This window comes from Ramularia collo-cygni (assembly GCF_900074925.1).
Source record: "Ramularia collo-cygni strain URUG2 genome assembly, contig: RCC_scaffold29, whole genome shotgun sequence".
In the NCBI taxonomy this organism is placed as follows: Eukaryota; Fungi; Ascomycota; class Dothideomycetes; order Mycosphaerellales; family Mycosphaerellaceae; genus Ramularia; species Ramularia collo-cygni.
In genome coordinates this window covers 39,121-64,713 of record NW_019716283.1, presented here as the reverse complement: position 1 = coordinate 64,713, position 25,593 = coordinate 39,121, and the positions used below count along the sequence as shown (strand labels likewise).

Sequence of the window (25,593 nt, the reverse complement as noted above, 5' to 3'; positions counted from 1 at the left end):
GTATCTACCACTGCTTCGCCTTCGCTTGTGTTGAATTTCTGCAGCAGCTGTCATTCAAATCAAAAGATAGATATACTCCAGAGCACAGACGGACATTAAGAGTGAAACAGCTATCGAAGCTCCGCTCATTTAGATCCAGCCCTCCTGATTCTGCTGCCAGTCTTCAAGAAACGATCCATCTTGGACGAAATAACAGGATTGATGCGATCACTCCACGTATCGTCAATACCCTCTAGCATGATTCGTACTTCCCAAGCCAGAGCTTCTTCGTTGGATCTGGCTCCCTCTCGCAACACCACAAGCAGTCTAGCATGTCCACATTCAAGAGTTCGTCCACACTCTGGGACACATGCTTCGGCTCGATATCGCCATGGAAGTTGATCGAGATTTCGTGCCTTGTGCTTGACCCAAGATCTGGTAATGCGATGAGCTTCCTCCTCTCAAATGCCATGCTCATGAATGCTTACCTCAAATTGGTCCTCAATTCTCGCTCTGTGCTTCTTCCTGATGCATCGAGGACAATGGTGATGTTCTTATTCATCCTCAATGCTTTCAGTTCCCTGCTGTATAGACCGCCGATAACACGCAATACATTCGAGAAGTTGCAATCCGCAACCTTGACTGTCATTGCACAACATGACAGTAGAATAGGAAGGAACTCCATGCGACATCTTCGCGAAGCCAGAAGGAGGCCAGGGATAGATCTTGGAAGTCCTGGCGAGTGCCTGACAATGGTAAGGGGAAGGTCCTGAGCCGCCAGGGTGTATATCGTGTTCCTAAGCTCAGCTGGAAGCGAGAAGAAGCTAGTGCTCAAAGTTGCTCCGTTGCCAACTCCAGGCTGCGGCTCATTCTTGCTAGAGCGACGGGAGAAAAGCTTGTTCATGTTTCTGTGGCCAAGAACAGACCAAGAGTGTATGTTCAGGGGGAGAGGTGCTTTTGCAAGATCGTTGCCGAGAGACGGAGGTGGGTATTGCGTGAGGGGAATGCAAGACGATCTCTCGCCTACCTGTGCTAGATGACGTGCAGTATTATGCTGCAGCTCCATGTACCTCTCGTAGCATCGGACTGAAACTTGACGCCATGTTTTGCGTGCGAATGCTGTTCGCGGGGTCCATGGTCAGAATGCACGCCTTGAGGCGGACACGATCAGTGCTCGTAGTATGCAAGTACAGAGTTATCAGCGATCATGTGTGGTCTGGTATGATTGCTGTGTTGCGAAAGATGAGATGTGGGAAGTGATGGATGGCGGCATTGGCAGCGATTCCAATGGGGCAAGCACCAGAATCGATTTGAGATGCGCCATACCCACCAGGTCTAATTGATGGATTTATCATCGTGGACGCCATGAACTTGGAAGCGTGGTGTGTCGAAACTTGAAAGCAAACAATAATTCTGTCCGCGTTCACCTCGGTACACAGTTGTTAGTTCATTCAGTCTCACCCAATCGAGACCGCTGACATGACGCGCTGATCATAGCTCCCAAACTTTCGAGCCAGGTCGAGACTCGATACAGCTGCAAGGTCAACACTTCTGCCACATCATCCACATTCGCCAACGACATCGCGAAGATGAGCAGTCAACCCATCAAGACGTTGACAAGGCGAGCAACCGCTTCACAATGCCACACACTTCAGCAGCACAAGCCCCGGAGATGGGATCGAAACATGGCCACGGTAGTGCCTCCCGTCACGCAGAACTCGGTCAGCAAGAAGGGCCCCACGGCCATGGTCTTCATGAACATGGGCGGCCCCGCGACCACAGATGAAGTTGGAGGTTTTCTTTCTCGCCTTTTCGCCGATGCCGACCTCATTCCTCTCGGTCCTTTACAGAATTACCTCGGACCGCTCATCAGCAGGAGACGAACACCGAAGATCCAGAAGCAATACGCAGGAATCGGTGGAGGCAGCCCGATCAGAAAATGGRGCGAGTATCAAGCCGCAGAGATGTGCAAGATCCTTGACAAGACGAACCCCGAGTCAGCACCCCACAAGCCATACGTTGCCTTCCGCTATGCCAACCCATTGACGGAGGAAATGTACAACAAGCTGTTTGAAGATGGCTTCGGAAAGGGCAATGGAGGTCGGGCCGTTGCATTCACGCAATACCCACAGTACTCTTGCAGCACAACCGGCAGCTCACTCAACGAGCTCTGGAAATGGAGACAGCGCCTCGAATCACCCACCCGGAACGAGAATTCCCCCGCAGAGGGCTCGATTCAGTGGAGTGTCATCGATCGTTGGCCCACTCACCCAGGATTGGTCAAGGCGTTCGCGGAGAACATCACTGCCACGCTCGCGACATATCCTGAAGAAGTTCGCGACAGTGTTGTCATTCTCTACAGCGCCCACAGTCTCCCCATGAGCGTCGTGAACCGCGGCGACCCATACCCTGCCGAGGTCGCAGCTACCGTCCACGCTGTACAGCAGCAGCTCGGACACCGCAACCCCTACCGTCTCGTCTGGCAGTCTCAGGTCGGGCCTTCTGCGTGGTTGGGAATGCAGACCGCAGAGGCGGTGCCACAGCTCATCAAGAAAGGCCAAAAGGACATTGTGCTAGTGCCAATTGCTTTTACATCCGATCACATCGAGACGCTGTTTGAGATTGACCAGGAAGTCATCCATGAGGCCAACGAGGCCGGCGCTGAAGGCAGAGTCAGGCGAGCAGAGAGTCTGAATGGCAGTCCAACCTTCATCAACGCACTCGCAGATCTCGCAAAGAGCCATTTACAGAGCGGCATTGTCTGCAGTACGCAAATGGGCCTGAGATGTCCAGGGTGCAAGAGCGAGAGATGTTTGGAGAGCAAGAAGTTCTTCATGGGAGGCGGCGTCCAGAACAACGAGGCTGTGACATTGTAGGGGACGAGGGACTATAGACATTGCGGCCGTGCGCCCTACTTTTTGTATCATTAATGTATGCCACGGCACCTCATTGCGGGCGCTGAGTTGCTGAAGCGATGTGCATTTTATAAACGTCACAGATCGTCGACTGGAATGCTGATGTTAATCGATGCTTCTATATATCACTGTCCCTCGCTTCATTTCTCGTCCACTGTCTCCACCCAAGCTGCAATCTTTGCCGGCCGACGATCTTCGATCGATGCTCCGCGCCCTGGAATCAAAAAATCATCGCATCCTTTCGCCGTGCCTTCCTGCTCAGTTTGAGAAACCAACACCATGCAAACTCCTTGACAAAAAATAATTATAACGCCCTCGCCGTGTCATGATCTTAAATGTGCACCCCAGCAAACGTGGAGTGTTGCCATCAAACACCAGCGCCGGAAATGTCAAAGTCGCCCAAAGCTTCAGAGCGTCGACCCCTAACCACTCTGAACACGCACCGACTCATCGTCATGTTCAGCGCCGCCGAATCCCCTCAGAGGGTCGAAGACATCCTCCATGACAGCATCGCCTTGGTCGAGTAAGAGCATCTCGGAGGTCTCCCGATGAGTCCTTCCCACCCGCAATGAAGAGGAGACCGTCGGCCTCTCGGCGTTGTGACCCTCATCGAGCTGATTCGCGAGATTGGAGGTGTCCAGTGACCGGTAGGAAGAAGATCGATGGTCATCGTGGTAGATGCTGGGGCCTGGAGAGCTCACGTGGGACACTCGTCCAATCTCGTCGCTACCATCTTCACTAGGCGGTGCGAAGCTCCAGACTTCCATCACAGTCTTGCCACCTCTGCTGGCCAGCACCACAGCCTTTTCGTCTTCAAACACAACTCTCCATACTGCTTCTGCCACAACGCCCAGCTCGCGCACCAGGACGCCCGTTCGCAGATCCCACACCTTGACTCGACCATCGCTACCTCCAGACACGATTCGCGATTCATCGAATTGAAGGCTCGTGACGGAGTTATCGTGCGCGGCCAAACGATGAACTGCCGACATGCTCTTTAAACTCCAAACACGAACAGAGCCGTCACTCCCGCCGGTGACGAGAGTGTCGCCTCGTAGTTGAAGCTGGCCCACTAAGCTTGTATGTCCCTGGAGTTGGGCTAGGCATCGACCGTCGCGCGGGTCCCAGACTCGAACAGAAGTGTCCAGGCTTCCAGTTGCCACTCTCCGCCCATCAAAGGCAATGGCATATATTTGTGAGAAATGCCCCTGCAAAGTTCTGAGGCATCGGCCCTCGCTGATGCTCCAAACTCGGGCGGTGGTGTCATAACTCCCACTGACACATACATCGCCATGAATCGCCAAACAGCGGACACTGGCTTGATGTCCAACAAGCACGTGCTTGCAAACGCCCTTTTTCACGTCCCACACTCTCAACGTCGTGTCTCTGCTGCCTGAAATCGCAAGTCCAGTTCCACTCATCTTGAGGCAGCGGACTGTACTGGTATGTCCCCGCAGCATATGCACGGCCATTCCTGTGGTCAGATCCCATACTCTTACATCGCGATCGCAGCCTCCCGATACCAGAGTGTCACCACATGGTACCATGGCCCACACACCCATGACGTGTCCCTGCAAACAACGCAAATGCCGTCCTGATGTATCGAAAACGTGGATCTTCGCGTTGTCTAATGCTACGATAATGTAAGTGGATGTAAGGTGGAGGGAGGTTACAACGCCCTGATCTGGGGTTATCTGGCGGGTGTCGACGTGACCACCGTGGCGCCAGGCAGTCTCAACTTGGTAACGTTGCTTGAAATGCGAGCGATAGGATATGGCCTTTGGTCGGTGTCCACCATGGCGGGAAGAATTCGAGCGAGAAGGAGAGCGAAGCTGTGCTGGGGTCATCGAAGGCGGGGTGGTGGTGAGCCCCATGTGGCGTGTGAGATCTGGAGCGCTGGAGGATAAGCCGGCCATGAGCGTCGGACTCTGTGCTTGTGCAAAGTAACCGTATGGATGCTGGGGCCGCTGCGACGAAGCACCACCAGTCCCGCTGCCATGGTGATGCGATCTTGATTGCTGTCCGTCTGACATTCKCCGATATGCGTGGCGTTCACAAAGGCTCTTCCATGCCATGTCGTCGCTGACTAGCTCACGCCATCTCCTGCTAACTTGAGAGCTTCGCGCTAATGTCCTTGCATCTTCGATAAAGGTCAAGATCCTGAGACAGAGCTCGTTGGGAAGGACCGAGAAAGGATCTCTCTTAAGTCGCGGACCAACGAAGTTGGCCACAAAGCCTAGCAATTTCCCGTCACACATGTTGAGCAATTCTGCTAGCATGCGCTGCCGCTCCTCGTTGTCCATGTCCGCAAAAGCCCCACGCATGTGCCTGTAGCCGAACCCATAACCACGCGCTGAGCTTGTCGCGCTAGCGGAAAAATGTTCATCGCCGTCGTCGAGGTCAAGCAGACCAATGTCCTCGCGAGGATCTGCCTTGGACCAGTCTGGCGCACGGCTCATCGGCGTCGGGGAGGGGGCAGGGGTGGGCGGGCTTGCGGGCGCCGAGGGTAAGGTATTGCCCGGAATCACATTCGGGTTGGTGGGAATTGGTATGGGCATTGTCGGGACATTGCTACATGATGCGGACGGCGTGGCGATGGGTCGGGACCGTACGGGCTGCTTGCCAGGGCGGGAGTGGGTGTTGCCGAAGAAGCGGTTGTTGTTGGACATGCTGGCCATGCGCGCGAGCGGAGACGTGCTCTCCATAGCGCCGGGGTGGTGATAACGCTGCTGCTCTTGCTCTTGCGATTGTTCGACCTCCAACTCGTCCTCGGTGAACTGCATTCTGACTGACTGTTGCGGGCGCGCGAATGGGCGGCCCAGCCGTGGTGCTCGAAGTCGCCAGTGGTCTAAACACTCTTCATGCACAGCTTAGCTTAGGCCCTCATGGTGCGACTCGGTCTGCCTTCCGTCTCCGTGTGTCGTGGTGGGCGAAGTGGGTGAGTGGAATGAACAAGTCTTGGGGGCGGGAGTCGACTTGCGGAAGTGTTCTCTTTGTCCCCGCTGGTGAACAGGGATGGATGGCCTGGAAGGGTTAATGATGATAACGCACGGCCTCTGCCGCAGTTACTCTGGACTGTGTATCGATTCGTCTGTCGAGTCTCAGCTCCACGGAAAGGGAAAGGGTTGTGAAGACAAGTGGGCGTGTGCGAGCACTGGATGATCAATCGCGATGTGGTGCAAGTCGAAGCGTCCCGGTCTGTCCGCACCCTCCGCCGATCCTCGCTTCTGATGATCAATCCCCGCTTAGTGGTGGCGACGAGACGAGACAACCCCACGAGGCTGCTGAGGAAAATGAGATTGTCAGACGGACACGGTGTGTGGAGGCGAAGACAAATCCAGGCAGAAGGCACAATCTGCGCGGGTTCTCGTCGTCACATGGCTCGCCGGGCATGCTTTAGCTCAGGTGAGTCTGCATCAGRGATGTGGCAGAGGGCTCACCGCAAACCTGGCGGGTGGCTGTGGCGGAGAAGCATTCTGGACAGACAAAATCTGGCACGGTGTGGCATGTGAGCATCATTGCATTGTTTCTGGTGATTTGCAACTGCACCGAACTGCGCACCGCACCATCATATGGAACTCATTTGGAACACGACATTCAATGGTAAGACCATAAGAGCATCGCTCTCGAATCACGCTTGGCTCGGATACAATACTAGGAGTACCGCTGGATCTTCGATCATTCGTGCAAGGTTGAGAGACACTCAACCTCATCAATTTGCTGTACTTTCAAGTGCGCACCATCGCGCATACCATACGCCTCGCTAAATTTCAAACCCTGTGAACATATCGACGTTGAATCATCTATCCGTCGACCTCCATCTTCGTCTCGAAGAAGCTGGTGATCGCATCGACCATGTCTGCCTTCTTGGTCAGTCCCTTTCCGACTCCTTTACTTGCACACCAGCTCTTCAATTCGGGAACCTTGAATTTCGAGAGCTTGTCCTGGTCGTACGCCGAACGCATAGCAGCATCAGTGACGCCTTCATCCTCATCTTCGTCCTTCACCTTCTTGGCACGAGGAGCAGATGAGCCCGCAGCTGTGCGCTTCGACGCGCCGGTATCACTGGCTTTGAGTGAATTGCCATTGGCGACCGACCACTCTTCGAATGCTTTCTCGACTTCCGCGCCCCATTGTACCACAAAGCCTGGTATCAAAGTCAGTAAGCTTTGATCAAGGTCCTCTTCTTCCTCCGACTTACCACCAGCCCGCTTGTGGATTTGCTTCCAGCGCGGGAGCGTCTTATCCTCCGGCTGCTCTGGCAGATCTTCCTCGAGGGCCAGAGCTTGCAAGATTCTGAAGAACCATTGCAGCGCTGGGTTTGGATATTTGGTAGCATCGTATATTGCTTTTGGCAGTTGCAGATTCTGAATGACCAGGCGCATTGCGTCCGTCACGCTGTCTGGAGCCCTCACAAGGTGTGTTTCTGGTGGATGCCTCACGTCGTCAGCAAATGGCAGAGGCTTAAGCCACAGCCCTGGCGGTGTTTGTTGGTCTCCGTCCTGATTGCGTTCTTCGGCGCCCGGTATCACTGCCACCAGTCGAGGGCCAGCGTTTCGCCTAGGAATGTACCATGCAATCCCAATCTTCTGATCTTTCAGCAACTTCTGGTGGAGGGCGGAGAAGATACGTGTAGATCCAATGAAGGAGTCCTCTGATGGGTAGATGAATGTCGACTGCTTGAGTGTCGCCCAAATTGGCAAGGAGCTCAATGGCTTGAAACCAATGATGCGAATGATAGGGTCGCCAAAGTAGGTGATACGCGCGAGCTCTTCGTCGGAAAATGTGATGCTCTCGCCTCCAAACTTGTAGGCTCGGCGGATTTCAACCTTCTCCACCGTGCGGCCGGTATCTCCAGCAAATATTGTGCTGCTTCCCACGGCAATCTGCGCTTTCTCGCTATCCGGTGGCACATAGACATAGGTGGTTCTCTTGGGCTCTTGTTTTTTGAGAATAATGAAGCCTTTCACGCTGATCTTCAGTCCCGGGCCGATCTCGAAGGGTACACTAGAGAAAAGTGCTCGTCGTGGCGCCGAACGAGACGCAATGGATGAGAGCAGAGATTGTAATAGAGATATACCATCTTTGGAAGTAGAGCTTGCGGTCTTGATATCCGCGTTCAAAGGAGCCGGCGCATCGGGGTCTGATGGTACCAAGGAGTACACAATGTCGTTGTAGAACTTGCTCCGATCGAAAATATACCCGCGATCGGGATGTGAGATTGGAAAGAGTTCAATTGTTACGCCCAGATCGTACAGATCCTTCGCCCGCACAGCGGCGCTGTTGCGAGCGTCTCTGCTGGCAGCATGAGGATAGTCGTTATCGGTCACAAGGAAAAGCCGTCTGGATGTGAAATTGGGAGCTTTGGTCGTGAAGATTTGATTCGCACAGAATAGCACGTTCGCCATGCTGAACTCCTCCGAACTCGCCTGCAAGAGTTCCGCAGCTTCTTCCTCGTCTTCTACTATGTCTCGTACGAGCTTGACATCAGAAGCTGCCGGTACGTCCAGATCAGTGAGGAGGTAGCAATGGGGATACTGCTTGCCCGCGTTACTGCTCTCGCCATCGTCGTCTTGGAACTTGCTTTTCTCTGTCCCGAACAGGAGAATGCCCATCATGTCGCTTGGATTGCTGATGATGCGCTGTTGCATCAAAGCATATGCACATTTCAAGGCAGCCACGGTTGGAGAAAGTGCTGTCTCTGGTTTCTTCGGGTCGGACTCAGTGGGCGATGTCAACATGCTCTTGCTAACGTCAATTGCAAACAAGACGGCATCTTTGGCAGTCTTGTATGAAACATCTTGGAGATCTTCTTCTTCTTCGTCATCATCATCAGCTTGATGGCCGTAGTTGGAGCTACTGGAGCTCTCTGCAGCTCTGTATGGAAGTCCAGGCATGTTGCAAGTTGCTGTCTAGTTCGAGTTCAAACGTCCGCAAGAAAGATGTCGTTGATGCTCCAGCAGTCTCAAGTCGCGTTAGGCAGGCGTCGCGCTAACAGGCAACCACGCTAGCAGTGAGCGTGTGCTAGCGTGCCAAATGATATTGACATTGTATCGGGAACTTAGCGGCTGTGTAAATGACTTGCCTCGATCACATGCAGTTCCTACACCCACTTTTTGACATCGAGTCGCAAATCCAGATCTACTCCTCTGAACMAATATTTGGTATTCTTGCTATGGCAGAGACGTCTCCGTTGTCGATGGTGAGGTTTTACCGAAGGCCTGTACAACAAAGCTAACCATTTCCAGGCCTATGCCCACGCCCGCAAAGCCGCGAGGGAAACGCAACTGAATAATTGGAACGAGGCGGCGGAAGAACATGGACTCGCTGCCATAGACTTTGCAAAAGCTTCAAGAAGCACGGCCGATTCCGAGGTGCTTCCCAATCACATGTCTGGCGATTTTTGGAACCCTGGAGCTAACATCCATCCAAGGCACTACGGATGATTACGCTTCTCGAAGAACAGCATCTTCGTTTAGCGCGCACTATCAAAAATCAGCCTGAGAAACCGGTAGCTGCCAATCCTAACTCGAATCCAGTCCCAGCTTCACCATCTCCTTCTCCGTCCCTTGCCAGAGAAATGGCTTCCCGGAGAGGCATCCCGGCCGCCAGCAGGAACCCATCCCGGAGCACAACGACCAAAACACAAACTCAAGAAGAAATGGAACTAGAAAATCTCACTCTGAAGCAGACTTTGGAGGGTTTGGTTGGTAAGATCAACGGACTGGAAGAGACCAACTCGAAATACGAGAAGACCTTGAAAAAATATCACACGCGATGGGAGGAGCTTCGGAGGAGCGCCCAGGAGAAGGACAGGGCGAAACGAGAGCGTGCCGCTGCGAAAGAAAAGGAGGGCCCTGTGGGAGATTGATGAGGTCGTGCTGTGTTCGTGGCTTGGGTTCACTTTCTCCGAGGCCTTCCAATCCGTGCCGATCCTATCGTTGACTTGGCTCCGACGTACTAAAGCAGCCCATCTGAGCACTGCGATCATGCTTGCATGACGAAAATGGAAGCTAGACATGGCAGGTCGTGGTGGCTTCCATGCGGCGCAGTTGTGACTTGATAGGGCGGAAACACAGCGCGGCATGTTGGTATGAGACGTGCAAGTGGTCTCAAAACTAGCCAGGTGCAATTCACGCCCGGATCCTTTTACCGGACATGAACTACGGAGCGTCAGTATCACTAGGATTTACGCGCGAGAAACGCTCGATGTGGCGGAGTCGCTTCCTTTTGCCGCGTGGTGATTTTGGTCGTTACAAATTAAACGATCTGTTGGGCATTTGATTCATCTAGAGCATCATCCTGCCGTGCACGTTTCTTAGGATATCACCATCAGCCACAATAGGTGTCCAATACACACCCAACGCCGGAGCCATAGGCGCTCCCGCCGACTCCAGTAATCTCCAGCAAAGCCGCTACGAGCCCACCAATCCCTTCACCCGCGATAAGGCCAGCTGGCACCGCATAGCCATTCCGTGAGTAGGAACTGCGCCACCGACGACGCCATATGTATGCCGCCAACGCTCCAGCAGCCATAGCGATGGAATACYGAGTTGTCGGTACCATGAAAGCCAATCCAAACACCGACAGATTGGGTACGTATGGCACCCAGCGAGCAGGGATGAGACGGTATCGGGCATAGACGACTATTATGGCAAGAGCGCCGAAAGCGATGGCGAGGTATCCACTCATCGGTGGGATGGGAAGACTGGACAGTGTAATGGCTTCAGCGACTGCGACCTGGCGCATGTGTCAGTTGCAGAACCAAGAGATAAAGCGTCGTACAGACATACCCATGCTCCGAGTGCAGGCGTGCTGAACGAGCACTCTTCGATCGAAGCGTCCAAGATGCACGGGTATGCGCCTGTGAAGAGAAGGAACAATCCTACGCTCAGCCATACTGCCACGAAGCTTCCACAGACTTGTCCATAGAACTGAGCACGATGCGAAGCCCCGAGAAGATATCCCGTCCTTAGATCGGAGACCATATCAGTGCTCTGTGCTGCGGCACCTGTAGCCACAATCCCGGCGACCAGGTTGACGAGTTGCTTGTCGTGAAGAGTGTACGATGAGCTCGAAGTCACCCCTCCAAAGACTAATTGAGAGGCTTTCCCGCAGTATGAGGCAGGCGCGATATCAGCAGATGCTGCGCATTGAGTTGCGATGCAAGAGAAGAGGAACCCTAGCACGACACTGAGGATTGAGAGCCCGACACTCTATTGTCAAGTCAGCTTATAGAGCCTACAAAAGGGGATATATGTCCTACCATGTTGTATTGCAGAGCGAGGACAAGGCATGTGAAGAACATTGTCAGCGTCACGCCAGACGCCCACATCCACACAGGCACACGCTCGTGCTGTGGCGCTGGATCGTCATCCTCGCTGTCTTCTCGTAAGAGATACTCCTCCGCTTTATTCTTCATTCTCGAAGAATGTTTGTTCTCCGGCAACCGATTCATGTTCGAGGCGATGACCAATTTCAAACCTTTCCACAGCGCGGGAGCATTCATGGCGACTTCGGTGAATGTGGCACACATCAGCAAGACTAACCCCGGCCACAGAAGGAAATATCGGGCGGAAGGCCTGTTGACAGGGTCGTCCAATTCAAGCGACTTGTAGTTCACAACATCTGGCTGGTCGAGGTGTCAATACATAACTTCTGCCGAGAGGGAGCAAAAGGGGTCAGGAGACTTACATTGCTTGCTTTGGGATTCCCAAATGTAATGCCTGTATGGTAAGTCGCAGGTCCTATGATTCCCCAAGCAACCACGGACCCTGCCAGATAGCTCAGTCCAACATTCAATCCAGTGAGCATACCGACTCCGAAGAATGCCGGCGTTAGCTCCACGATCCAGCCCCAATTGCTTGCCGCAATCACACTTTTCCATGCTGTCGTCGAGTAGATCCACCAGGYAACGTTCCATGTCCACATGATTCCAGGTGCATAGATACTCGCCGTCTTGAACAAACAAGCAGCTACGAAGGTGCTCACCAATACTTTCGCTTTCCGCATGGCATCGCCCGCCAATCCAGCGGCATGTAAGCTACGAATCGTAACAGCTGTGGCTGTTGGGGTTGGGAAGATTCCCTTGAGTCTGATGATGTAGAACTTTCGCAGAGCGACTCCAAAGAAGCAGCCATAGAATGCGCACACGGCGGTGAACGTGATCAATCTCCAAAAGTCCTCTTTGGGTGTGGCCGACATGAGGTTCAAGCGGTAGAGCGCTGGGACTGCTCCCTCGAAGAGAATTGAGAGACTGCCTGCTCCTGTTGCTACTGACTGGACGGCAACATTCTCGCGAGGTCCAAAGTAGCCTCCTCCAAGTTGTCTCGGCAGGAAGGTGCTGGCTGGCTTGAGGATTGCGAATCCCAAAATTGCGCCTAACACGCTGTTAGATATCGGCTCAGGGGCTGCTTGGACAATACAAACCAAATAGCGATGCACCAAAAGTCCATCCAGTCTTGAGGCACAAGTACATATTCGAGGCCGATACTACCGCTCCTAGAATGGTACCAACTATGACAGCTCGAATCGTAAATTGTGCAGACTCCTCTGGCTGGCCGCCAGGGAGATCGGGAAACGGCTTGGTGATATCAAGAATCTCTTCATCGTCTTCTCGTGGACTCCCTGTATCCTCGCTGGAGACAATGATTCTCGCATTTAGTTTGCTGTCGTCCATCACGTCCCGATCTGAATCCATAATGGGCCTCCGTCAGGTTTTCACACATTGGAAACGCATCAAGCAAGACGCTTCCACGGTTCTTATCATTCTTCGGAATCGACATTTTCGCCTATATGGCGCACAATGCATCCCCCACTGCCTATGGATGCTATCTGTATCAAAAGTCTTCAGCTAGGGTACTGTGGGTAGTGAAGGCGGAAAGCTACCGAGCAGCCTTCCAGTAAGATTTGCTTCATGCTCGCTTGGGCAGTCACTATCGTGTCCAAGAGCTTGGCAGTATTGCGTGCCCAGATCCCTGTCTTCAGTCACGGTATGGCGACTTCAATGTTGTTAGAGTCTCCAAAACATCCGGTAAGAACATTTGCACGTTCTCTCGAAAATCACATGTTTGTGAATGAAATGGTGCCGCAACAACCTCAGCATAGCTGACGAATTGGTATACTGCCCTTTGTTGTGTAGAATGGCTACACGTTTCGACCGGTGAGGAGTGAGGACGTAAGCTTTGAAATGAGACWCCAGATGAGTTGACATGTCCACTTTCGATAGATGCTGGCCAAACGTCCATCGCTCCCGAACCCCAACAATTACATGCTCTCTACTATCCTCTCGCTGTCCGAACATTTCCCTCAACAACCTTCACTCCCTCCCGGACCCTCGGGTCAAAGTGACATCTTAAGAGCTCTCCCTCCCACACGGTAGCAGCAAAAGGATTACTTCCCTCCACTCCTTCTGCAAGCGGCATGAATACTCCATCTCCTTTCCTCTCCTCTGTATTCCACAAACTCGCCACCTTCCCGCCATGCGTTTTCGTAACTTGCTTCAATAATTCCACAATCGCAATAGTCGTCTTAGCCGGCGCATGCAGCGCCAGACTCGCTAATTGTTTCGTGAATCCAGCCACGCGAACAGGAGGAACACTTTTTGTTCCTGTCGGAGGTAGAAGCACGGCGGAAAGAGATCGCAGGAGGAGGACGGTCGTTGTGGCTACATTGACTTTGTTTTCTGACTGTCCCGGAACGGGGAGATGGTTCGGATCTGCGAGATGCTGTGTCTTCTTTGCCGAGAGCTCGATGTCTGGGTCCATCGAAAGCGGGATCAGGGTGCGGTAGAGGTGTGTGATGAAGAAAGTGAGGTCGAGATTGAGACTATTGGCTGACTTGATCACATCTGTCTGTCCCTGTAGCAGGGCAAAGGCTGTGATGATGCAAAGCAGGGACTCTCTGGTCGCATTTCGCTGGGCTTTGTCGTCTGCAGCCAGGTCCTGGTCGGTAGTGGCCTCATCTGGAGTTGGCGCGAGTAGTGCAGCGTTGGCCTCGTCGATCAGATCTTTCAGGGCCTCGAGGATGTCGCCGAAGAAGTCTTGGTTGATGAGATGGCTAWATTTAGCAAGACCTTCCAGTACAGCGCCCATGAGGTGTTGGGTACGTTCCTTGAGGATGCGGAAGTAGGCCACAAAGACAAGTTTCAGTGTCTCCGACTGGTTCTTATCACGTTCCTCGTAGGAAACGGCAGCGTCAGCCTCTTTCAGCTCTTTCTCGACTTCTTTGCGGTCTCTCAGCACTTTGCGCTCTCGTTTCGTGCGGAACTCGCGCTTCTGCTTGGGCTTCTTCAATACCAAAGCGTCAGGAGCATCCTTGTCGATGGAGTTGGTTGAGGCCTTGTGCGCAAATTCGCTCAGCAATCGCAAATGAAGGAATGTGTTGACCACGCTCTCATGAACGTAAAAGTTCTTCGCCTTCATCATGCGTGTCAACTGCCCTACGACATCCAGCGAAGCATGGCCACCTTCATCTTCCTCGAAAAGTTGCGCAATCGCCTCCCTGCATTTGATGAAGTCGGCATCTACGCTACGACTTGCCAACTTCTTGACCAGGATCGCGATCAATTCCGGCCGGCAGTTGAAATGGGACACGCTGGTCATCAGTGCACATGCACAGGAGATGGCAACGCTTGCCRGTGCCGTGGCAGACTGTGCATCCAGCTTGGATTTTGGGTTGTAGACTGCGAGACGTCCCAGTGCGGTGACATAGTTCTTGTAGCCATGCAAGAGACCTTGCTCAAAAGCTCGGAGCTTCTTCACTTCTTTAGACGTCTTCGCAGCCATATCAGCTTCGGTAAGCGGTCGTATGCGGTATCCAGGGATGATGTCCTTGTATACCGCGAGCTGCGTCGCCATTGCCAGCTTCTTGATTGTAACATTGTGCGCGTTGGCCATTTCGGCGAGCGCTCCCAGCTGGCCAACATTTTCTTCTGGATTCTCACTGAGCTGAGCGGCTAGGCGGGCAAGTTCCTCCTTGGCCAGTCTGATCTGCTCTTTGACGGGGACAGATGGCTTTTTGACCGCTTCCACCACAACCTCATCGTCGTCGCTTGCCAGAAAACTGTCTGCGTCTTCATCTTTCTGCGGCGTCTCCTTCTCCTCCACGACATCCAATCGCGGGTTCTCCTTGATCTGACCATCCTGTGTCTTGATCATCAACCGATCCTGTTTGCTGGCCTCTTTCTTCTTCTTGCGCGATCGGTTTTCGTAATCCTGCYCCAAATCCCACTGCAGAAATCCTGGAGCGGCGGAAGCTCCATTCTCATCTCCAGGAGGGCTCAGCCGCCGCTTCTTAATCGCCGGTTCGCCCATCTCGAATGGAATCCAGGTGAGTAGGTGAATGTAAAAGGGAGGATGGAAGTCCAAGTAACCTTCCAATGAACTTTTTCGAGATCGGAAGTGTGGGGAAATTATTTTTCCAAGCAGAGATCCCAAAGATCATCAATCCATCCCCGACACATCCTCCATTCACCATCCTCATAACCACCACACCGCCACCATGCGCCCACTAACAGACGTCGAGACGAAGACATTGTTCGAGAAACTCGCAAACTACACCGGCCGTTCTCTCAACAATCTCCTTACCGATACGCTCCCCAGCTCGACACCACAGAAAACACCAGACCGCTTCGTTTTCCGCATCTCAGGCGATCGCGTGTACTACGTCCGCGAATCCCTCGCCAATCTCGCCGTTTCGGTCGCACGGGATCAGCTTCTTTCCCTTGGAACTTGCCTGGGAAAATTCACAAAGACCGGAAAGTTTCGTCTACACATCACCGCACTGGATGTCATTGCGCCGCACGCACGGTACAAGGTGTGGGTGAAGGCGAACGGTGAAATGCCATTTTTGTACGGTGGACATGTTGTCAAGGCGCATGTGGGACGATGGAGTGAGGATGCGCCTGAGCACGCTGGAGTGGTGGTTATGAGTTTGAACGACACACCGTTGGTAAGGAAATATCTGCTGTGGAAGCTTGTGAAAATGACATGCTGACTTTGATTCATCAGGGATTCGGAGTTACTGCGAGATCAACCGCCGAGGCGAGAAAGCTGGATCCTACTGGCATTGTGACTTTCAGGCAGGCGGATGTTGGCGAGTATCTACGTGATGAGGATACTCTATTTGCCGGTTGAGAGAGACGAGACAATAGCAGTCGCACATGATCGTCAACACGAGCGGGAATAGAACCGCAGCTTGAGTCCTTCCGAGTCTGCGCAAGGAGAGCGAGATTGCAGACACATTCAGCCAGCCAATGCCGCGGCTGGGGCGGCCAAAGAGAGGAGTATCGGGGACATATTCTGCAGACGGCACGGAGGTGAGAAGCAGTGGACAAGAAGAGCTGTGTCGACAAAAGTTGAAGAAAAGCGGATTATGGCTTTCCGCATCCATGTCATACGGTATGCTACATCTAAAGTGTATCAAGGATAACTCCATGCCACAACGACAATGATCATAAACTTCGTCATCCAGTCCCTGCCTACCATTACGAGAAGTGTCTATGCGAAGATAGAGACCTCCATTCCCCACTGTACAGAGATCAGCACGAGATCCTGCTGACGCGAATGGAGAACAACTTACATCAGTAGGGTTGTTGAATCGCAGGCCCCTGTCGAGGCTAGCGATCTGCTCAATGTCCTCCTCGCTGAGGTCGAAGCTGCAGACGTCCAAGTTGGCTGCCAACCGGCTCTGGTTGTTGCTCTTGGGGATGACAGCAATGCCTCTCTGTGTGGACCACCTCAACAGAACTTGTGCGGGTGTCTTGCCGTGCTTATCAGCAATGCTCTTGACAGTCTCGTGGTCGAACAAAAGAGGCGTGTCCTTTGCCTTTTGAGAGTCGAGCTCGAGGAAGGACTGTGGGCCGAAAGACGAGTATGCAGTGATGGCAATTCCGAGGTGTTTGCACAGATCTGTCAGGTTCTTCTGGACGAGGTATGGGTGGTGCTCGATCTGGAGGGTTTGAGGCAGGACCTTGGCGTAACGCTGAACATCGAGGAGCAGACCGCCGTTGTAGTTGGAAACACCAATGGCCTTGATGAGACCCTGCTCATACAGCTCTTCCATGGCAGCGTAGGTCTCGTGGAGAGGCGCCTTAGTGATGGCGAGCTTGCCATCCTTGTTGTAGAGACCTGGTGGGTAGCGGACAGATGGGTCAACGTATTCCATGGCGACAGGGAAGTGGATGATGAACAGGTCAAAGTAGTCGAGACCCCAGTCCGCGAGTTGCTTCTTGGCGATGGGAGCAACGCGATCCTTCTCGTGGAAGGAGTTCCAGAGCTTCGAGACGATGAAGAGCTCCTCACGCTTCACAAGGCCGTCCTTGATGGCGCGAGCGACACCCTCACCAGCTTCCTTCTCGTTGCCATAATCGCAGGCACCATCGAACAGGCGGTAACCGGTCTTGATGGCATTGTAGACGGTGTCGGCGCAAGTGTCATTGTTGACTTTCCAGAGACCGAAGCCTACAAGGGGCATCTGCAAAAGTCAGCGTGTCTAGCGATGCTGTGTCGAGAGGTGCTGAACAAACCTCTTTGCCATTGTTGAGCTTAATCACAGGGGAAGCCATTTTTGCGTATTGTCGATGAGAGTGTCTGTTCTTGACGATCTGAAGTCGAGGGAGAGCAGTTGGGGGTGGAGGGAAAAAAGTTGGTCGAGGAGAAAACAGAGCCGATCTGTTTATTATATGAAGTCAGTGACGTTGCTCTTGCGGTTAAAGTCGACAGCGAGCTTGCCTTCGGAATCCTTGCAGCAGACTCATTGAAGACAGCTAGTTGGTCAGAACCGGCACCTTTGTCGGCGGCTTAGGAGATATATGCTTTTGACACGAGACAGTTTGCATGCTGAACGCCCGGCAGAAGTCGTCTCCAATCGCGGTTGCCCTTCCATCGACGCGGGAGTGGGGCAATCGCGAAGAGGCTGATTGCAGCGCACTGCAGCGGAAGACGTCCTCCACATTCGCGATTCACGGCTAAATATCATCTTTACGGATAATCTAAAATCTGTGAGGCGCACTCACACGGCTTATGGCGGCTGGCGGCTGGATCGGGAGTTTGAGGTTCTCCATAGAAACAAACTTGGTGGATGCAATATTTCGCCATGCCATCATCCTACGAATTCTCATCAGCTTGTATAATGCCTTCCCGTAGTGGAGGTGCATCATTTGAAACAACTAGGATTCCGTGGGGCGTTGGATTCACTCGTCACGAAGCAGGGCAAGGAGATCTGGCTGCCGTCCTTCGTAAGTCCTAATGCTCATGCGATCAGGCGCCGTCCAAGACGCTTCATAAAGCTTGTTGCTCGATCGTCGAGGCACATCTAGGGCGGTATCTCTGGCTCACTCATGGGCCACACAGCCTCGTCGGCGAGCGCAGCATCCGATGTGAGCGAAGTGCATAGATGATTCGATGTCTGGTCAGATCAACAATAACTGCTGCTTGGTGTACTCGGCTGTATCGGCATGTACCGATGAGCGCTGGTAGATTAAATTGAGGTTTGCCTTGACCAGGGAAATGTAGTAGTACAAATGTCAAGATGGTATACAATCGCTGCTGGGGTACGGTAGGTAGTTTCGCAGACGGCCTCGAAAACAACACTCGACACAGCCGCTCCAGACTCGTCCAAATGCTGGGTACTCGACAAATCGGCACGCAAGAGAGACGGAAATGCTCTCTGTGGACATCGCGGTCAAGCGTCGAGGCCACTGCGCCAAACGCCTTGCATGCTTTTCTTCCCTTCTCCCTCAACAATCCTTTCACACAGTACACTCAAGCCGTTTATGAGGAGAATCTCTTGGTGAATTTGGCAATGACTGTGGAAGAGGGAAGTGTCAGTAACTACCATGGCCGCATATACGGATGGGAAGCAGATCTTACTATGCAGCGCAACCACGCTGATGATGAATCCAATCGACAACACCATGACGACAAAGGGATCAACCTTGAGTCCAGGCGACTCGTCCGTGTACAGTCCTGCTCTCAATTAGCCTTGCTATTCCTATGCGTTGCCAAGTTCCCCGTCTCCACATACGCAACATCGTGCTGCTGCTGCCTCCCGCACCTGCAGCCCTAGTGCTCGATGGCCGTGTGTTGGCAACCTTGTCCGCTCTGTCTGCAGCCGCCTTCCTCCTGATCGCTGTGGCTGGGCCACCTGGTGGTTTCGGTGATGCTGGGCGGGCGGTCGTGGTGCCGGTCGAAGCCTGCGAGTTTACCGGTGACTGGGGGCGTGGAGCTGACTACAGGTGCGTTGTGTGATTAGCATTGGGTTTCCTGCCTGTGAACGTTCGCGCGGGAGTGCGCGCATGTGTGAATGCGCGTGCCTGGCATTKCTAGAGCATTTGCGCTGTTGACACGTACCATGTTGCTGAAATTAGAAGTATGCGAAGGTCCGATTCAGTTCGATGCAATAGAAGTTTGAGCAGATCGTCTGATGGGTTGATGGAAGAAGTGTTGTGGATGTAAAGCGAGCGGTGGATGAAGTCAATGCGGACACATAATCGCGAACTCCAAGCTTCGAGAAGAAAGGGTCTCAACTTTCAAGTCCGAGCGGCTTCTTTGCGCCCCTGAGGCCACCCAAAGGCTTTCACAAGTTCACAAGCCGAATGGCGTACGTTGTCCACCACGTTCAACTAAAGTACTTCGTTCATCACACTTGATAGCAACTCGAGCAGTGTACGCGAACAATGCATGGACTCGCCCGAATTTTCATTGTTCATGTAAGCGAATGTCCTCGCAAATCTGGGTATGAGTGTCTCCTAACTCCCAGTCCGTCCCACCAGTCCTGCTACCCTCCCATAAAGATGACAATGAATCCCATGTTTGTGTCCCTTCGAATGAAAAGTAAACGCTGCCCACGCCACAAAGCGTCCTACAGTGGGCGAACCCGACCTGACGCTGCAAAACTCCTTCCCGTTTGCTCCACCATATACCTTTCCAACCCGCGAAATCATGAATCAATAAATTGCACGGCGACCTGCCTTCGTCCATCTCTTCGCAACTGCAAGAGCGCAAACACCGTTTTCAAATGCTGGGAATGCCGCGCCCACCGGAAAGCACCAACCAATAAATAAGGAAACTCCATCGCTATACCCACCAAAACGACCGATTCCTGTCGTTTGACGTGCCGTCTCAGCTTCTCTTCGAGCGAGGGTCCTAACCCCAGACGGAAGGCTGCACAGCCAAAGTGCTTTTGCCGGACGCCCAAACGCCGCTGTTACTGCCCCAATTTCCCAGACTGACGCCTTTGTCGGCCAGAGCAGGATTCGACGCGGCCGATGTCGAACGCTCGTCCTTGGCAGCGTTGGGATTCTGCTGGCCATCACTCGCGTTGAATCCGTAGCTGAGAGATGACGGAGTGAGTGGTGTCGTGGAACGCTTGTTCATGCCTGGTGCCTGGGTGGGTCGCGTGCCAATCGGTGCCACTCCAGACGAGTTGCCCTTCTGCCCCTGAATAAGGGGCGGCGATGCGCCGGGGGAGGAGTTTGACGTGCGGCTGGCTTGTTCGTTGAACTGTCCAAATGCCTGCTGAGCAGCGGAGTTGGCGACTGGAGACGTCGTGTTCTCTGCGCGATCCCTTGGTGGCATCTGTACGGGCCCATCTGTACCTGCTTGAGGTTGGCTGCCAAATGGATCAAAGGCAAGAGGGGATGCGCCACGGCCGCCGCTAGGGACTCGCGCATCCTGGCTGGAGGATCGAGTTCCATCTGCGTTGTATAGGCTGGAATTGTCGCCATACAGCGCGCGGTGCTGGCGTGCAATCAGTTCGCGACGATCTTCCTCGTTCATCGCTGCTGGACTCATGGAACGATCGGACTTTTGACCAGAAACCGCTTCTGCTCCTWTCAGTCTGTTGTCTGGGTGCACATTCGATGCTACCACTCACTTCTGTTGTATTGCTGCTCCTGGTGGTAATTACGCAGTTCGCGCTCACGCTGAGCAGCCATCCGGCGCTTCGCCTGCAGCATTTGCTCGGCTTCGCTTTGTCGGCCACCCGGGAAGCGTTGTCCGGCGTAAAAGTTTTGTAGACCAGCAGAGGCCGGGCGTGTCGCATCGTGCTCGCTCACGGATGGTTGTCGCGATGGTCCACCACCCATCCGAGGGTCTGAGCTGAAATCGTAGCTTCGTCCCACGGAGCTTTCCCTACGTGGAGTGGCAGCCGCACCGCCTGCCGCAGCCTGCGTCTGGCCGGGAAACCATTTGCCGCTCTTAAGCAAGTTGTCTGTTGCTCGGTCGATTTCTTCGAATTGCGACGCGAATGCGTTCGATTCTTGCCGTTGCGACACGGCGGACCCGGTGCCCGAGCGTGATGGCGGTGCCTGTTGGTGCTCCCACGAGGACTGCCGATTGGAGGCGGACCAGGAGCCGCTGTCGTTGTCGTAAAAGGACATGGCTGCGAAGATTCGCTTGGTGAGAGTCGGGTAGACTTAGGGTCTCTGGAACCCGGCGTCGTAGGCAAATGGTGGATCGGGAGCTTCGGAGACAATCAGGTGTCTGTCGCGTGGCATGAAAAATTAGTCCACAATGCGGGTATGGCAAGAACGACGTAGAAAAAGACTCGAGACATGGTAATGGGCGCAACGCTTCGCCCGAATCCCAAACTCCCGGTCGGAGACTTTTGGCCTCGTCTTGTGTTTTGTATTGCCGAGGGGTACGCACCTTTTGTCACGCACCGAGCACGCGCTGAGAAGATTGGGCAAAGTGGGATGGTGGACAACAAAGGAGGACGGAGAAGGAGGGATGGAGAGGCTCGACTTCGCGCATCATGGAGATTGGGCGTGAAAATCAGATGGGTCTAAGGAGTATGTGCTCCGCTTGCACGGCACTCGAGGATCAAATTCGCTCCAGCTTCAACAAATCAAGGCCCCTGCGCTGATGGGCGGACGGGAGCTCGATTATTTTCTTTGCCCTCATCCCAGCATCGGCAAAACTTGGAGCATCCCGAGCATTTTCATTCACTCGCACATTCCTGCCCTTGATGCACAACATCGGCGGTCGCACCGCCCCATGGCACAACACTTTCTCATTCTCATTTTGAGATGTCTCGCCGCCACATCTAACTTCACACCCTGAGGTCCGCACTACAGAACTCTACTCACGCTCATCAGGGTCCATCCAATCTTGCTGGCAACACGATTGACGGCAGGACAGTCATCTCCAGGCTCCTGGCCTAAAGTTGAAAGCGTATCCAGTCGATTTGATGTTCTCATCACCACTCTACAGCATGCCCCTTCGATTCTGACTCGCGTGGACTTCCCGCCCAGCGGCGACGCTTGATTGACACGGACCGCTGCCTTGACCTGGCAAATGAAGACTTCTGCAAGATGTCTTTGCTATTCAGAATTACAGAGCGGCGTTTCGGCGCTGTATACTGTACGTCTCGACGATTTCACCTCCGCAGGTCGTACCGAATCCCGCATCCCGCATCCTGGTCCGGTGCTTGTAGCGACACATGGTTCATGCACCTATCCGTGCTTGCTACGCGACTTTCATAGATCTGAAAACCCCGCCTGAAGTCACGGTGTATCTCCCAGCTGCCACCTTCCCGATGCGAGTAAGGAAGATGTCAGACGGCGGAACTGCGTCCATCTTCGTTCTCGTGCGACCGCTTGTTCGTCAACGTCCAGCGCCGCCATTACCTTAATCCAAGACTGCGGGAGCAGGCGCCGCGCATGCAGATGCAGATGCACAGATGCAAGTCCCACGTGCTAATTCCACATGCTGCAGCACGGCCGAGATCTCACATACTCACATCTGACTGATCTGAGCCGACGTGACCATCTACAGATGCCCATGTCAGGTTCTGTCTCTCCTGTCGTCACACGCAACAGCTCGATCAGAGTCGCTCGGTGTATGCCGACTATCTCAAACGGAGGTGAGGAATACTCCCCTGTCCGCCACGTGAACGGGCCGCACGCAGACCTTTGGTTGATCCTCAGCCACTGCCACTCAACAGATCGCTTGCCTTCATCACAAATTGCGTATGTCAGGCCTTGCGACCTCCAAGGGTTCGCCCTTGGGCTCTACGCAACTCATCGGCTCGCATCTCCAAAGGAAAGGCATCACAGCTGGCTAGCAGTCTCGAAATCCTGTTTTCCTTCGTGCCACGATTCTTGCAGAAATCAAGACACCTCAACGGTGCGTTTCATCATAGGTATCGACCAATCCACCCGTGTGGAGAGGCTTCGACATGTTCACCCTCATCTGCTCTGAAGATAAACTTGCGGCCATGTTCACCCTCCGGAATCGTCGATCACAAGTGTCACATGATGCGGGTGCGTACATGGTCTTAGGTTTGGTTTGTCTGTTCAGGATCTGGCCAGCAGACGAAGTCGCAGGAGCCATACCTCGATTGACTCTGAGACATGCCGCGGGTGAGGTCACATACGCCATGATATGGTCATTCAGGCCCACCCCTGTGAGTTTTTATCTTCAGTAAAAATCTCGCTCATTGTAGTGCTTTCGCCTCGAGGAAATCCGCACAAAGCAAGACCAACAGGAGCCAAAATCCTTTGACCACCCGCCAATGACCTCTTCTGCTGCTCTTCACATGGCTGGATTCCAGGCGAACAGTATGAGCGCTGACTTTACTGCCGCCAATATCACCACTTTGCCACTCGAGCTGCTCTGGGAGATCGTGACTTATCTGCCAGTATCAAGTCGCACCGCTCTTAAACTCACTAGCAAAGCACTTTTACTCACCGTACCCACACCGCCTCGAGATTGGGACCAGAAAGCATCGCGATGCGAGAGGAAGGCCCGCCGCCGATACGTTAATGAAGGTCGAGAAATAGCAGCGGGCAGAAGGAGATGTGTGAACTGTGACCTCGTCACTTATGCTGGCCGATTTCCAACGGCTGCCCCATTGTGTAAATGGCACGAACCTCGCTTCATGAGCAACTCGATACCAGGGAATCWCGATCCTGCGATTAAAACTAGTCTTCTCGGGCTCGCGCGAGAGTATGGAGGCCCGTCGTGGATCGCCTTCAACAGGATGTACTGCGCTCACAAACGTGAGGTAATCGGCTGGCATGAAGCAGACTGCGGATGCGAATGCGACAGTTGTGGGCATTTCCCGGTGCCATGCTTCGTTCGACTTCCCAGCAAGCGTGACACGCGGCATTGGAGGTCTTCCAAACTCACTGAGGATGGTTTGTTTGTTGATGAAGAACATTGGGTTGATAGTAAGTTCGTCAATGTGATTTGTGTCTGGTAAATATTTCTAATAGTCATTATCAATGCAGGTCCCGGAAAATCGTTAGGGGCATATCAGCAGACGGTACCCATTATACAGCTGGATGTCCTCAATGATCGTGTTCGTCAATCATGATGCTCATATTCTTAGGCGAGCACCGCTGGCAGCTCTCAGGACACCTATTCATCCTGTGAGAATTCCACATGCCGTGTGCGGAGCACATCGGCTGCTGCTCGGCTTCGCCATTCGACAAGGCAATCAAACTAGATCTCGCTCTGTGCTGACCATCAAGGCCGGCTTCTCGCTCTCGGTGTGGCACTCCGGAAGTTGACTCGATTTCTCCACCTCCTTGGAATAACGTCGCATCTTCATGGCTATTGAGCCATGTGCCGCCGCGAGAGCCAGCAAAAGGAAGACCACCACGATCTGAAATGCTCCTGACTGCACCTGGCACCGTTTCCGAAGGGCGAGGTGTCCAATACGAGCATCCTGGAATCTCCGAACGCTCGTAACGATGTCGTGATGGAAATTCTCTGGACTCCATCTCGGGTTGTAGACACTACAGACATCATCGGCATCTATGGAGATGAAGAACAGTTGCGTGACCAGGAACCTGCACAGTGCCCACACAACCGCATCCAGGAAGAGGAAGTTGGCGAACACGGCTATGAACTTTGGTTTCCTCTGCACCAGTCGATTAGTCTGTGGTAATACCGGGCCTTTGTCGCTCTGTCTTACCATGGTTACTCCCACTAGTCCATAGGCGCATAATGGAACACTTGCATATGCATAAACGGCGGCGACGAGGCTGACCAGGTCATTGGTGATGTATTGTCGTGCGAAGGCGAGAAGCAGAAGATTGGAGATTGCTGCGATGGCGGGCACGGTCGCGAGGAACATATTGTTCGGACTGTCAACATTCCATGTCAATACCGAACGTTTTCAGTGTGCATGCGATCGGGGCCAGCTCCTACCGTTCCTGGAGAGCCACCATGGTTGATGGAGTTGCTGTCAACCTGCGGACCAACGGTGGGAGTATTTTGCAAGCGTCAATTCACACACATTCATAGTTGAAGGTTCCAGAGGGCGGGAACGCCTGGGTATTTGTCTCTCTACCGTTATGATGACAAAATGCGGTGATGATGCTGGATATATCCGAAAGTTTCCACATGGTAAGCTCCCGGAAGATCCGGTGATGGAGATTTCCTGCTTCCGGATGCCGAGCTGTAGAACAACACGGAGAAAGGCGTTCGCTATTGGCTGCGTGTTGACCTGTCCTTGGTGCTTTTTAAGGCGGAATCCATGCTTGAAACTATTACTCACAGGTCTCAGGCCCATGATGACCCTGTTCGGAATATGGCAACAACGGATTGCCAATGTCTTCCAGCCCGTTCTGGTTTGCGCTCCAATAGACTTCGGACTCCGCGGACATTGACTGCACGAAAATGCTTGTCTTAACTAGCGTCACCTCGATCTCTCGTACAGAATTCGTATTCTCTGGACATTCCAATTC

General features: G+C 53.3%; 12 protein-coding genes; 3 read left to right on the top strand and 9 right to left on the bottom strand.

The window, feature by feature from the left end:
• Positions 1-125: 125 nt before the first annotated feature.
• On the bottom strand, positions 126-883 carry RCC_11303 (uncharacterized protein; the record flags this gene model as incomplete). XM_023776525.1 has 2 exons in its annotated part: positions 126-414; positions 468-883. The coding sequence occupies 2 exons, from the start codon at positions 881-883 to the stop codon at positions 126-128; spliced, it is 705 nt and encodes a 234-aa protein (XP_023632293.1).
• A 685-nt stretch (positions 884-1,568) lies between these two features.
• RCC_11302 (probable ferrochelatase) lies at positions 1,569-2,855 on the top strand (the record flags this gene model as incomplete). The annotated part of the gene is made up of 1 exon (XM_023776524.1): positions 1,569-2,855. The coding sequence occupies one exon, from the start codon at positions 1,569-1,571 to the stop codon at positions 2,853-2,855; it is 1,287 nt and encodes a 428-aa protein (XP_023632292.1).
• Positions 2,856-3,316: 461 nt separating this feature from the next.
• RCC_11301 (related to Cdc4 and related F-box and WD-40 proteins) lies at positions 3,317-5,677 on the bottom strand (the record flags this gene model as incomplete). The annotated part of the gene is made up of 1 exon (XM_023776523.1): positions 3,317-5,677. One exon carries the CDS (start codon positions 5,675-5,677, stop codon positions 3,317-3,319), a length of 2,361 nt encoding a protein of 786 aa, XP_023632291.1.
• Positions 5,678-6,697: 1,020 nt separating this feature from the next.
• RCC_11300 (related to ATP-dependent DNA helicase II subunit 1) lies at positions 6,698-8,791 on the bottom strand (the record flags this gene model as incomplete). XM_023776522.1 has 2 exons in its annotated part: positions 6,698-7,041; positions 7,096-8,791. 2 exons carry the CDS (start codon positions 8,789-8,791, stop codon positions 6,698-6,700), a joined length of 2,040 nt encoding a protein of 679 aa, XP_023632290.1.
• Positions 8,792-8,988: 197 nt separating this feature from the next.
• On the top strand, positions 8,989-9,765 carry RCC_11299 (uncharacterized protein; the record flags this gene model as incomplete). XM_023776521.1 has 3 exons in its annotated part: positions 8,989-9,058; positions 9,129-9,268; positions 9,328-9,765. 3 exons carry the CDS (start codon positions 8,989-8,991, stop codon positions 9,763-9,765), a joined length of 648 nt encoding a protein of 215 aa, XP_023632289.1.
• Positions 9,766-10,226: 461 nt separating this feature from the next.
• On the bottom strand, positions 10,227-12,594 carry RCC_11298 (related to permeases-unknown function; the record flags this gene model as incomplete). XM_023776520.1 has 5 exons in its annotated part: positions 10,227-10,634; positions 10,688-11,110; positions 11,161-11,526; positions 11,589-12,274; positions 12,324-12,594. 5 exons carry the CDS (start codon positions 12,592-12,594, stop codon positions 10,227-10,229), a joined length of 2,154 nt encoding a protein of 717 aa, XP_023632288.1.
• A 580-nt stretch (positions 12,595-13,174) lies between these two features.
• Positions 13,175-15,208, bottom strand: RCC_11297 (related to NOC3 protein, required for maturation and intranuclear transport of pre-ribosomes; the record flags this gene model as incomplete). Its single annotated transcript, XM_023776519.1, has 1 exon — positions 13,175-15,208. One exon carries the CDS (start codon positions 15,206-15,208, stop codon positions 13,175-13,177), a length of 2,034 nt encoding a protein of 677 aa, XP_023632287.1.
• Positions 15,209-15,395: 187 nt separating this feature from the next.
• RCC_11296 (probable NIP7 protein, required for efficient 60S ribosome subunit biogenesis) lies at positions 15,396-16,030 on the top strand (the record flags this gene model as incomplete). XM_023776518.1 has 2 exons in its annotated part: positions 15,396-15,845; positions 15,905-16,030. The coding sequence occupies 2 exons, from the start codon at positions 15,396-15,398 to the stop codon at positions 16,028-16,030; spliced, it is 576 nt and encodes a 191-aa protein (XP_023632286.1).
• Positions 16,031-16,393: 363 nt separating this feature from the next.
• RCC_11295 (probable Probable NAD(P)H-dependent D-xylose reductase xyl1) lies at positions 16,394-17,460 on the bottom strand (the record flags this gene model as incomplete). XM_023776517.1 has 3 exons in its annotated part: positions 16,394-16,423; positions 16,476-17,369; positions 17,422-17,460. 3 exons carry the CDS (start codon positions 17,458-17,460, stop codon positions 16,394-16,396), a joined length of 963 nt encoding a protein of 320 aa, XP_023632285.1.
• Positions 17,461-18,667: 1,207 nt separating this feature from the next.
• RCC_11294 (related to translocon subunit) lies at positions 18,668-19,249 on the bottom strand (the record flags this gene model as incomplete). XM_023776516.1 has 4 exons in its annotated part: positions 18,668-18,702; positions 18,767-18,862; positions 18,921-19,125; positions 19,247-19,249. 4 exons carry the CDS (start codon positions 19,247-19,249, stop codon positions 18,668-18,670), a joined length of 339 nt encoding a protein of 112 aa, XP_023632284.1.
• Positions 19,250-20,041: 792 nt separating this feature from the next.
• On the bottom strand, positions 20,042-21,276 carry RCC_11293 (uncharacterized protein; the record flags this gene model as incomplete). XM_023776515.1 has 2 exons in its annotated part: positions 20,042-20,721; positions 20,772-21,276. The coding sequence occupies 2 exons, from the start codon at positions 21,274-21,276 to the stop codon at positions 20,042-20,044; spliced, it is 1,185 nt and encodes a 394-aa protein (XP_023632283.1).
• Positions 21,277-24,338: 3,062 nt separating this feature from the next.
• Positions 24,339-25,074, bottom strand: RCC_11292 (uncharacterized protein; the record flags this gene model as incomplete). XM_023776514.1 has 3 exons in its annotated part: positions 24,339-24,764; positions 24,819-24,990; positions 25,055-25,074. The coding sequence occupies 3 exons, from the start codon at positions 25,072-25,074 to the stop codon at positions 24,339-24,341; spliced, it is 618 nt and encodes a 205-aa protein (XP_023632282.1).
• Between the last annotated feature and the right edge of the window lie 519 nt (positions 25,075-25,593).